At 38.1% G+C, this 12593-nt stretch overlaps 1 protein-coding gene across 1 annotated transcript; it reads left to right on the forward strand.

Moving 5' to 3' along the window:
- Window positions 1-9228: 9228 nt before the first annotated feature.
- LOC143573340 (putative glutathione S-transferase) lies at window positions 9229-11634 on the forward strand. Its single transcript, XM_077058244.1, has 2 exons — window positions 9229-9649; window positions 11207-11634. Exons 1-2 carry the CDS (start codon window positions 9338-9340, stop codon window positions 11549-11551), a joined length of 657 nt encoding a protein of 218 aa, XP_076914359.1. The 5' UTR covers window positions 9229-9337; the 3' UTR covers window positions 11552-11634.
- Window positions 11635-12593: the final 959 nt, after the last annotated feature.

The following is a 12593-nucleotide window of genomic DNA, read 5'->3' on the forward strand; positions in this document are numbered from 1 at the left end:
GTTTTCCTGTTTTATTTCTCAGATTGAGCCAAAGTCGGTAGAAATGGCTCTTCAAGAACCAAGCTGGGTGGATGCTATGCATAAAGAATTGAATCAGTTTGATAAGTTAAAGGTCTGGAGATTGATTGAACTGCTGGTGGGAAAGAAACCGTTGGCTACGAGATGGGTCTTCTGAAACAAGCAAGATGACTCAGGGGTTATCGTTAGAAACAAGGCACGGCTGGTCGTTCGCTGTTTCCGTCAGGTTGAAGGTTTAGATTACACTGAAGTTTATGCTCCAGTGGATAGACTCAAAGCCATTCGGATTTTTCTGGCTTATGCATCATTCATGGGTTTTACAGTCTATCAGATGGATGTTAAACCGCGTTTCTATATGGTGAAGTCAAGGAGGAGATTTACGTGGACCATCCACCGGGGTTTGTAGATTCTAAGAATCCCACTCATGTCTAGAAGTATGATAAAGCACTGTATGGTCTTCATCAGGCTCCTCGGGCATGGTATGCTACATTTGACGGCTCATCTTCTGGGTCATGGTAATAAAAGAGGGACCATTGATCAAACTCTGTTCCTTAAAACCGTTGGGAAAGACTTTGGTTCAAATTTATGTGGATGACATTATTTTTTGATCGACTAGTGCTGGGTTGTGTTCTGAGTTTGAAGAGTTGATGAAGAAGAGGTTTGAGATGAGCTTGCTGAGGAAATGACAACATTTCTGGGGTTGCAAGTTCGTCAGAGTTCAACGGGATTTTGTTGCATCAAGGAAAGTATGTTGAAGACATGCTTGCAAAGTTTGAATTTCAATATTCCAAGAGTGCTACCACTCCTATCGCGAAAAGGCCTCTTCTGTCCTCTGATCCTAAAGGGAATCCCGTAGATCAAACATACTATCGATCGATGATCGGGTCCCTAATGTATTTCTCGGCCAGTCGCCCTAACATCATGTTTGTTGTCTGTCAATGCGCTCGTTTCCAGGCTAACCCTAAACTCTCTCATTTATTTGCTGTTAAACATGTTTTTAAATATCTGAAGGGACAACCGAAGTTAGGTCTTTGGTATCCCAAAAACACAGACTTTGCTTTATATGCTTTTGTTGATAGCAATTATGGTGGAGATGACAATGACAGGAAGTCAACATCTGCTAGTTGTCAGCTCCTGGCGATCGTCTCATCTCTTGGCAATGCAAGAAATAACAAACGGTGTCCACATTGACTGTCGAGGCTGAGTATGTTGCTGCGTCAGCTTGCTGCTCACAGGTTATCTGGATGCAACATCAATTTTTGGATTACGGTTTGGAATTTCTTGACAATCTTTTGTGATAATGATGCTGCATTGCAATTGTTAAGAATCCGGTTCAACACTCAAAAACCAAGCACATTGATATTAAAATACATTTTATTCGTGACTGTTACGACAGTAAATGGATTCATCTTGAATAAGTTCACATTGATAATAATGTGGCAGACTTATTTACAAAACCGGTCGGGACAGCCAGCTTTAATGTGCTTTTCGGTTATCTTAAAATGCTTCGTTTCTAGGATTGAGTCTTTTTAGGGTAAATTTGTACATATTTTATTTTTGCACAAATTTAGGGGGAGAAAATAAAAAAATTCAAAAGGAGTGTGTGTGTGTGTGTGTGTTTATTAATAAAAATAAAAAAACGTGTGTGTGTGTTTTTACTATTAAAATTTTATTAAAAGGTTGCTTATTTACTTTCGCTTAAATTATGTCGGCTGCTTCAGATGGAAGGACATATACTTGTATATGTTTGGTCCCGTCATCTATTCATAGATTCACAGGATAGCCATTCACCTAAAGTTTGAAAGCATCCGGGGCGATTGTGATGTGGTTTTGTTTTAAATTCTTTAACTTAAAATTAAGTCGGTAATTATAAGTTGGAGGGACATGTATTCTCATATGTGTTTTGTCCTGTTAACCACTTGTGGACATACGGGATAGCCATTTACCTGAAAACTAAGAGTGACCGGGGTGACTGAGTTTTAAAATTGTGTCTTCTGTAACTCTCAGGGAAGTAATATGATTATTCAGTTAACAGCTTTTTTAAGCTTCAAAACATTTTCAAATGAAAATTGATCCAACCTTTGGAAAATGATAGATAAATTGTTTCTGTGTGCCTAACTGGTGAAGTTATTAAGCTTAAAAGGTTCTAGAACAGTCATTGATCTGTATGGTAGCTTTCCATGATGTGTAAACGATGAGTGATATAAACTAAATCAGATAAACTTACTGTGAGGAGTCATTTTGAAGAAATGTGCATGTCTCCATATACATCTCTCTGAATGATAGGCAGAAAAGTAATTACCCAGTCATACACGAGCACGTTAGTGTCTTGGTCACCAAAAATATTATGCTATTTTGTTTGTTATTAAAATAAATAAATAAATAAACAATTGTAAGTATGTATATGATTTTGAGTTGTTAAATTCTTGGTTTTTCAAAAGCTTAAAGGGTCAAACTAGAGCTAAAAGGGTGGGGCATTCAAATAAGTCATAAACACTCTGAATGAAAGGCATTTAAGTCCAACGTTTAACCTTAAAGCTTAAAAGTATTCTTTCTTTATATAAAAGTTTTGATCAAGCACTAGGGGGTTGGAGTCAAATTGGGGTAATCTGGGGAAAGCCAAATACGCTTTGAGAAGATATAAGAGGCATCACAGGTCCATAAGTGATGTCCATCTGAAATTTATGCCTAATTGCACCTAATCTATATCACTGACGCAATGAAAATCATGCTAAACTTTCTTTACCTACTATCAACCTGTCTCTTTATGTCATAATAACGCTGAACATGAATCCTTGTGAAAACACCTTAATCAATAAGATTCCATGTTCGGATCTTTTCATAAAGGCGGCAATTTTTTTAAAAAACTGAAATTTGATCCCAAATTTGCTAAATTTCTAGAAGACATGTGTTTTGTGTTACGTTCTTAAACTGTGTTTCCTTCATTTTATATTTTATTTTAGCTAGTTTATTTTTATTTTACGTCATTTTTATTTTCACCTCGGAATTACTCTCCTCGAAACAAGTGATGAAAATGGGCTATTTTTGATATGGTTAGAACATGTTTGGCTTTGAGTTAGTCTACTGTCTATTTGATAACCTGGTTTGGGCTAAAATTCTTGTTTGGGCTCGTCTGGTTGGTTTAATCTGGGTTCTCGGCCCACTGTTTGTTGACATATAAAAGGCATCAAGTCTCATTTATTTTCATTACTCTCAAAATTATCTTCTCTCCAATAATTCCCTGGCCGAAAACAATAAACCCTCTAACTAATCAATCTGATCTTCTTGGTGTTCTTTGATTTAACAACAGGTAAGGACTTACATGAATCGTTTAAGTATCAATAGCCTAAACTGAGATGTGTTTTCGATACCGAGGAGGCTTCCGCTTGCGATTCAAATAATGAATCCGTGTTGTGTTAGAATCTTGATTGGGTTGTAGCCATGGTTGAGGTCTTATGATTTTATTTCAGGTTTATTGTTAATGGAGATACTTGTCTTTTGGAGAAGATGACACTAGTTTCTAAGCAGAATTCGAAGGGTTTCTTTTAAGTTAGTTTGACCGAAACCCTTGGTCAAACCAAGAGTTCTTGGTTGACTTCTGTTGACCGAGATCTCTTATTGTTAACTGAGAACCCCTGTTCTCGGTGGGACTGAGCAGAAAACACTAACCTTTGACCGAAAACTCTACTCTTTGACCAAAATCTACGTGAGTATCAACAAACTTTAGTGGTGCTTGATCAGCCATTTCTGCAACAAACGAGTTAAGTTAGCAATTTATTATATAACTTGATCAACTACCATAAGTTTAAGGGTATAAATTTATTTTTTCAAGATATTTAGGACCAGTTATGATAGAAACAAATTGTAAGGACCATAAATGAAAAATCATAGTAATTTTATAATGGATTTCGGTCCAAAAAGTTGTTCTCTGTCTCAACACTTGCGGGATTTCTCACGTTTTACGAGAAACTCCTGTCATATGCAAGAAGATGATCACGGAATTATGGAATAATGCTTCGATCAACCAGTGATGTTTTGTAAAACACCCTAGTTTTCCACGCTATTTACCGTTGATTTAATCACTTATTTATCTAATATTTAATGTTTTTAAATTGTTTTAGTATGATGTTACATTAATATGTATTTTGTAGGTTACGGGTTTAAAGGGAAAGAAACCGAGCTTTGAAAGAGATTTAGAGGCCTTTTATGCACTATTATTGAATAATCAAGTTAAAGGCCCGACCCATATTCATTTTGTGAAGCCCATATGTGTTATAATATAATAAACAACAAAAATACCCTAACTATCCCCAAAATCCCAAAATCAGCAGCAACCAGCCAAAAAACTTCCGATCAGCAGCTTCTAGGGTTCCAAAGAAAATCGTTTTTGCATCTTGTTGAGCCAAGGGAAGAAGAAGTAAGCTAAGGACGACTCGGGACAACAGCTAGGGTCATTCCTCATCACAAAACTCAGCCCTAATCTTGAGTATAACATTCATAAACTTTGTGTTCTTGTTAGTGTTCATAACTCGTTGATTTTGAACTTTAAACTTGAATTCTTTTGCAATTGAGTTAGGGTTTGAGTTGTTATTGATTATCATTGATTGTTGAATGATTTTATTGATGTTTGTGATGATTAATATGGTGTTTACATTAAGTTATACCTGCTTTCCAAAAATCATGAGTAGCTAATCTTCTTTTTTCTACCTAGGTTTGATGATTATTGTTAGGTTTTAATGAGTTTAGTGGATTGTTTGATCAATATGAATTGATTTTCTATTGAGAGTTTGGTATAATATTGAATTAGGTTGTGTTTAGTGGCTGTGATTTTATTAATTATCTTTATAAACCTCTTGCTTTGATTGGTTGAATTAGTTTTGATTGATTGTAGCTTGTTTGATTCTTAACTTTGTGTTTAGAGTTTGATTGCGGTAGGATCAACCGTAGGGTTTTATTGAGATTGTTGATTGATCTAAATCAGCGGGTTAGGCACCTTCTTAGAGACCAAGAGGTGATAGGAAGTAAGTCGTCTCATTGCTTTTACTTGTTAGGATTAGGATTGCGCGAGAGCGGGTTCGGTTCTTGTCAGGTTTGGGTTTGTGAGCGATTAGTTGATCAAGTTTAAGTTAAACCAAATTGTTCCTCTATCCTTGGTTGCGTAGTATTCGTTTCCATTGGGGTCGTGTGTCGGTGAGTCCGAGAGGAGAGTCGACATTAGAACACCTTAGCATTCATTTCCCGGTTTGTTCTTACAATCAATTAAGTGTAAGTTAGGGTTTGTTATTGAGACCGAGAGGTGATCTAGCCTTCTTGAGCGAACCTTACTTGTGTCATCCTTAGATACCGGTGTCGTGAGATAATTCAATCTATTAGCTTGTTAGACCTTTAATATGATTCTTACCTAGGTAGACGTTTTCTCCATTTGCAGTTAAGTTTCTAAGTTTCATTAAGTGTTTCCTTAAGTTAAATTAAGTTTATTAATTTAGTCAAAGTAAGTTAGGTCAAGTAGTTTAATTATTTAAAAATCATCTAAAAAAATATTTTTCTTAGGAAGGTCTTGGTTAGGGTTAGTGATCATTAGGCGTTCTCACGTGTCCTTGTGTTCGATACTTGGACTTCTTAGGTCTATACTACTTGTGATCGGTACACTTGCCGGTTGTGTGTGGATTCATTAGGAGTTTCATTGTATAAATTTGAAGCTTAGTTGTGAGTTCCCTAGAAGTAGAGTTTATTAGACATACATCAACCAGCGAGGAATAGGTGGAGCGGTTACTATAGACTCCAAAGTTCAAAAGAAGTCGGTTGTCATCTCAGAGGTCATTATTTGCGAGGTTCTTTTATTTGGAGATCAACCTGACTACCCAACGGAATATTCGACTGACGCTCAGAGATTCTAGTCAGGATGGGTTACGAGGGATCCTATCCTCTTGCCATCAAGAAGATGTTTCACCCTTACTGGAGGTTTTGATACACACGTTCTTTACTTGTGTGTCGGGACGAATATACGGATCTGATGAGATTAGCCACATTCAGATGTCGGCTGTAGTTGCTTTGATCATGGATTGGAACTACAACTATTCCAAGTTCGTGTTTGATGAGATGATGAGAAACCTGAAGGGAAAGAAGAATGAAATGTCTCTTATGTATCCTTGGTTCGTACAGATGATCTTTGATTCATATTACACTGATCATGTTAAGTCTATCGAGATGCTGGATATGAAGTCGATGGGACCCAATAACTTTTTATTGATGAAGCAGTCCAAGAAGGGGTCAAGGGTCGTTTATCTGAAAATGAGATTGTGTCTGTCAGTGCTCAGGTTGCTAAAGAGCATGTGGCGCCGGTTCAAGGGCGTACTGCTACCTTTGGGGTCATTTCAGATGGCGAAGAAACAGAACAACGTGGAACCGAAACTGCTCCGTCTGCTGAGCAATTAAAGGATTTTGATAAGTTCAAGGAATTACTTCAGTCAACTGCTTTGAAGTCTCCTCGAACAGTTGCTGGAACTCAAGATGAAGACACTCTAGAAGAATCAGACGCTGATCTTATTCCACGCAAAAGGAGAAAGAAAGATCCATGACCAGGCGATCTGATTACTGAAACCACAACTACAACAACACCAAGCCAACAAGAACGTGAGTTGGACACCACTGAGACTCACGCTAATTTAAATCCATCCGCAACTGAGGGTCAATCTCAGGAACAGATTTTTGATGAAATTGCTCAAGAATTTGACTTTGAAGCTTATATTCTTGTTTTTGACTAGCCATCGGGATCATCAAACCCGACAGGTCAGTCAAGCTCTAGTGATTCAGAGAAGATTGCTCAGATTCTCGCTATGCAAGACACTTATCTGCAGAATAAAGGAAAGGGGGTTGTACTTGAAGATGCTCCCGTGGACGTACAAGCTTTACAACGTCGAGTCTTGGAGCTCGAACAAGATTCAGTGGTAAAAGATGTACGTATACAAGAACTAGAAGCTACCAACTCTGAAAAAGACTCCAAGATCAAAGAGCTTCGGTCGAGCATGGGTGGGTTGACTGCTATCTACTTAGACCTTCAACAGAAACTCGTCCAGAAATTTGGGGACAAATTCAAAAGCAGTGAAGACCCTGTTTTGAAGTCAACCTCCGTCGATCAAGGTGGGAGCTCCAGTGCACATACCTCTACACATGCTGACGCATCCGAGTCACTGGAGCACTATCTCTTAATTCCACCTAAATTTGCTGAACAATCTAATCGACTGCAAAAGAAGATTCTTCGTTATGAAAAACTCCAATCAGAATGTTGAGTCTTTCGATCATCCAGATAAGTTTATCATTACTTTTAAGAATGGTTTTTCAGATAATTATGGTGATCGTTCTGGGGTTATGTCATGGGGTTTTGATACTGATAAGAATATGTGGTGGGTGAAACGGAGGTCCGGGACTACCGAGTACTATAGGAAGATGAAGGGTTTTGGATACTGGACTAAAGTAGATCTCAGTGACCTCATCAACGCGTTGTTTCACAATCCAATTCATGAAAAGAAGGCTAATGATTTCTGGAATTTTTTAAAGAGGCAAGTTGATACGGGATTTCCAAATATGACTACCGCTGAGTCATTTTTGAAGAAGGCTAAAGGAGTTCAAGATCCACAGACAGGAAAGACAATGGTGAACGTCATGTGGCCTGCAACAAACAAGGCAACACACATTCCTGTGCCGAGTGCTATCCATGATGGTTCTCTTAATGATATGCAATTCTGGGCATATGACAGTGAAACAACAACTGTTGTTATACGCCTACGAAAGGGGCAGTACAGGTTTATTGATCCAAAAGACTTGCTGAAGCTGGGTGAGAGAGATATCAAGACAGTCAGTAATTTCCAGATTGTTGTTGAACCCATTTTTTAAGCTGCTGCCAAAGAATATACACGGATGGTGGCATCGATTATTAGAACGGGATTTTGGGCTGGTGGATTGAAGGATGCGGATGTGAATATTTTGGAACATGATTAAAGAACGAAGCTACAAACCAAGGGGGGAGATTGTTGGGTCTGTATTTGCTTGGTTTGTACCTAGTTATATATTAGTGTAAATCGTGTTTGGATGTTTGTTCGTAAATCGAAATCATTTAGAGATCTGGTGGGCTTTGGGCTTTTTGTTGGGCTAGGTTGTTGGTTTCCCTATATATAGATAACATGTATAGGGTTAGCGAGTTGGCTGTTCATAATCATTGTGGTGAACGAGTTTTGTATAACCTTGTGCTTAAGCACCCGACGTTTATATAACGTGTGTTTTGAAGCTAGATCTCGTGTTCTTTACGTATTACCTTTGTTTGTCTTGAATCACTTAATGTTACATTCCGCAATAACATTAGGTTCATTGATATCATATTGAAAGATCCAATCTCGCAAGTTGCCCATCATACTTACTATATGATGCTATTCCTCATCGCCTCGGTCTACACATCTTATCCACTGTGAATCTGGATAAATATCCCCCGAGTAGTTAAAATTCATCGTTAGGCGATGCCATGGAGTACAACTGGAAATGAAAGTGGGAAGTGATTTGTGAAAATGTAGATCTTTTTAAAGGAACTTTTTTTGGGGGGGGGGGGTGGGGGGGGGGGAGGGGGAGGCAAGATGTTTTATAGTGGTAAATAAGACATACAACCCAAATAAAATAGCATATGATTCTTATAGCATATACATGTTCCATAAACGCTTCGTATAATATCTAATACAACTCGTTTACCAACTTTACACAAAAGTGGCCGGGAGTATGACTCATATACACTTTAGACAATTAACATGCTATATTATATGAAGCATATCCTTTCTATATGGCTCATTCTTCAATTTTACACAGAAGTTGGACGACTTGTATACATTTCTCTTGATTCGTATTTTTCTTTATATAAACTATATGAACCAAATCAACTTATGCGTATGACATCTGAAAAGTTAAATAAGAGATTTCAGTATGTTGAATGATGTGTGATCAGAAGTAGGTGTGTGAACAGAATTTGCCATTATAGACTGCTTTATATCTTTTTTTTAGTCTAATATTTTACATATGGTGATTTTCCTCGTTACAAAATATAAGACTCTTTGCCACTGCCAGCTTCTAACAATCCACTTGTTCATATTTGAAGTTGTCAATTCCAACTTAGCTTACAACTGTTCTACATATCATACACGTATGAACAGCAGATAGATTTCGGAATTAATTATACCATAAATAATAAACAACTCAACGGTTGCATTTATATAAATAGTTCACGGAAGAGCTCAAACCATACCGGCAATTAAGCATCACTGAACCAGTTTATCAGAAAATGGCCGACGAGGTGAAGTTGTATGGAGTAAATGGAAGTCCGTTCGTTTGCAGAGTGAAAATTGCTTTGAATATCAAGAAAATCGACTACAAATACGTCGTAGAAGATCTAAGCAACAAGAGTGCCGATCTTCTCAAATACAATCCTGTCCATAAAAAGGTGCCTGTGTTCGTACACAATGGAAACTCGGTCTCGGAGTCGCTTGTGATCGTTGAGTACATCGATAATGCTTGGAAAGGAGTTCCGATTTTGCCTCAGGATGCTTACGAGAGGGCTCATGCTCGATTTTGGGCCAAGTTCATTGATGATAAGGTAATGGATGTTATGCCTTTTTTTTAATAACCAAAAAACTTCTAGGCATCGATGAATCTTTAGCAATTGTTAGCTAATCTTTTGGATTCTTAAGCGTACCCACCCAAAACATGCATCATACATCACAATATATCAGAAATACCCTTTTTGATGCATGCATGGGATCCGCAGTTATTCTTAAAAGAAAAATAAAAAATCCCAGATTTTATAGCAACTGAGCAAGAAGCCTAATTTTTTTAACAACCAACGAATAAAAGCTCGAGTATCCAGAGTAACCCAATGGTAAAAAACGACCCATGAGCCTGCTATCCTAGACAACACTAGGTAGTCTAAGCCATCGCCCAAAGGTCTATTGCGCTAAAACCTGCCATCGCCCAAAGGTCTATTGCGCTGAAACCTGGTTATGATCGAATTCGAGCTTGTGACTTTGGAGCCACCTATCCAAATCTTTACTTCCCCTCCATTGCCAGATTATGCAAAACCAACTGAAAATTGAGATTGGAATTAAAGAGTCAAATGTGAAACCCAAGCTCCAGCTTATTATTATTATTATTATTATTATTATTATTATTATTATTATTATTATTATTATTATTATTATTATTATTATTCCCAACTAAACTAAAGGGGAAATTTTATAGGGTAGCAGTTAGACCTGCAATGCTATATGGAACAGATTGTTGGGCCATCAAGAAGGCACAAGTGCGAAAGATGGAGGTAGCAGGGATGAGAATGCTACGTTAGATGTGTGGGCACACAAGGTTAGACCGAATAAGAAACGTTGTGTTTCGACAGAGATTAGGGGTAGCTAACATATCAGACAAGATAAGAGAGTGGAGATTGAGATGGTTTGGACATGTGAAGAGAAGACAGACGACGAACCCGGTTAGATCCGTAGAAAACATTACTATAGAGGGGAGGAGGGGTAGATGACGACCTAAGTTGACGTGGGATGAGAGGATTAGGCATGATTTGATAGACCTAAATCTCTCAGAGGACATGGTTAGGGATAGGAATTCTTAGAGAAGTAAAATTAAAGTTAAGGACTTTTAGGGAGCAATGAATACCTTAGGGGCCTATATTTACCTTATTTTGGTCACACACCATTATGGTATTTTTTTTCCATATATATATATATATGTATATATATATATAGTATTATCATTTTTTTACTACGTGCTACTATGAATTATACTATAGCTGAACTTCGATTTCCTTTTATATTGCCGCATAAATATGTAGTCAAGAGCCGAGGGTCTCTCTGAAAGCCACCTCTCTATCCAGTTGAATAGAGGTACGGTGTGCCTACATCCCACCCTCCCCAGACCCTACTTATAGCTTTGCTATTGGTGGGACTCCACTGTGTATGATTGATTGATTATTATTATTATTATTATTATTATTATTATTATTATTATTATTATTATTATATTATTACTATTATTATTATTATTATTATTATTATTATTATTATTACTTTGAAGGTTGATCCGCTTGCCAAATTGATTTCTTTTACAATTTAACTAGAAGTAACTTTTTATTATATGGTATGTTCAGTGCACTCCTGCACTATTCCAGGCCATTGGCAGCCATGGAGAGAAGCAAGATGTTGCAGAAGCCAATGAGCAGCTACAATTTCTGGAAAATGAACTGCATGTCAAAGGTAAGAAGTTTTTTGGAGGTGACAAAATCAGCCTGGTTGATATTGCTGCTACTTTCATAGCGTATTGGGTCGGAGCTGCTGAAGAAGCGTTAGGAATAGAGGTGGTGAGCAAAGACAAGTTCCCAAAAATAAAAGAATGGGGTGGTAACTATATTAACAATCAAGTTGTTAAGGGTGGCTTACCCGCAAGAGATTTTCTCTATAGTTTCTTCAAGAAGCGGTTTGGTAATGCGCAATAATTTGTCTTTCACAATGAAGTTAGTGTTGGTGTTTGTGTTTCCATCCATGCATGTTTGAATAAGCAGGTCTTAGATTATCTTATCATGTTTTTGTACTATGTACTATGTAACCTGAAATTTCTATGTTTTGTCATTGAAGAAACGTGGATCGACTCACTGGTAGACGATCAACCTTCCTCGGGTATGAGTATGCTATTTCACCGATGGTTCTCCGGAGTATGAATTCTTCCACCTACAAAACTAGCAGCACCGTGAACTTACCCCTCAGAAAGGGACAGAGGGGTCCTCTTTGGGGTAACCCTCCGGTGTGAGAATAAGAGATTGTAGGAGAAGATAATAATAATCTGAGAGTGAGTAAGGAATTGGAATGTATTTTCTTGCTTACCTCCCCTTGTGGAGGTGGTGTGGTATTTATAGTGCTAGGGTTTCCAATGATTGGGCTCAGATCCCATTAGGGCCTTTTTGGCCTCCTCCTATTGCTTTGCGCCACGTGTCCTTAGGACACCTGGTGCTTTTTCATTGATTATTCTCTGACCCAGGTATTTCACCTGACCCATGTGCAATCACGTGGTAGCACATGGTTTTTGCTGAGTTGTCCACCTTTCATTGGCAGCTGTCAACATCAGCATATTCTTATTCCTTAAAGGATACCTTCTGGAAGGTTGTCTGACGAGCACAATCAAGGTTGTCCTTATCCTGATTTGGATAAGGACGAGGTTGATTATGTGCATGTGTGATATGCGCCTATCCTGAGGATGCGCGAGGTCTTCTCTTTATTCTCACGCGCAGATGTTTCTGGCGCAGATGTGATATGCGCAAGCATATGTAATATGCGCCACGCGCAGATGTGATATGCGTGAGCATATATGATGCGTGAGCATGTGATATGCGCCACGCGCAGATGTGATATGCGTGAGCATATATGGTGCGTGAGCATGTGATACGCGTGGGCATATGTGATGCGTGAGCATATGTGATATGCGTGAGCATATGTGATGCGTGAGCATATGTGATATGCGCCATGCGCATAGGTTTTGGCTTT

The sequence above is a fragment of the Bidens hawaiensis genome, unplaced genomic scaffold, assembly GCF_021521415.1.
Source record: "Bidens hawaiensis isolate Kalapana, Puna unplaced genomic scaffold, B.hawaiensis_p1.1 tig00026387_1, whole genome shotgun sequence".
Lineage (NCBI taxonomy): Eukaryota > Viridiplantae > Streptophyta > Magnoliopsida > Asterales > Asteraceae > Bidens > Bidens hawaiensis.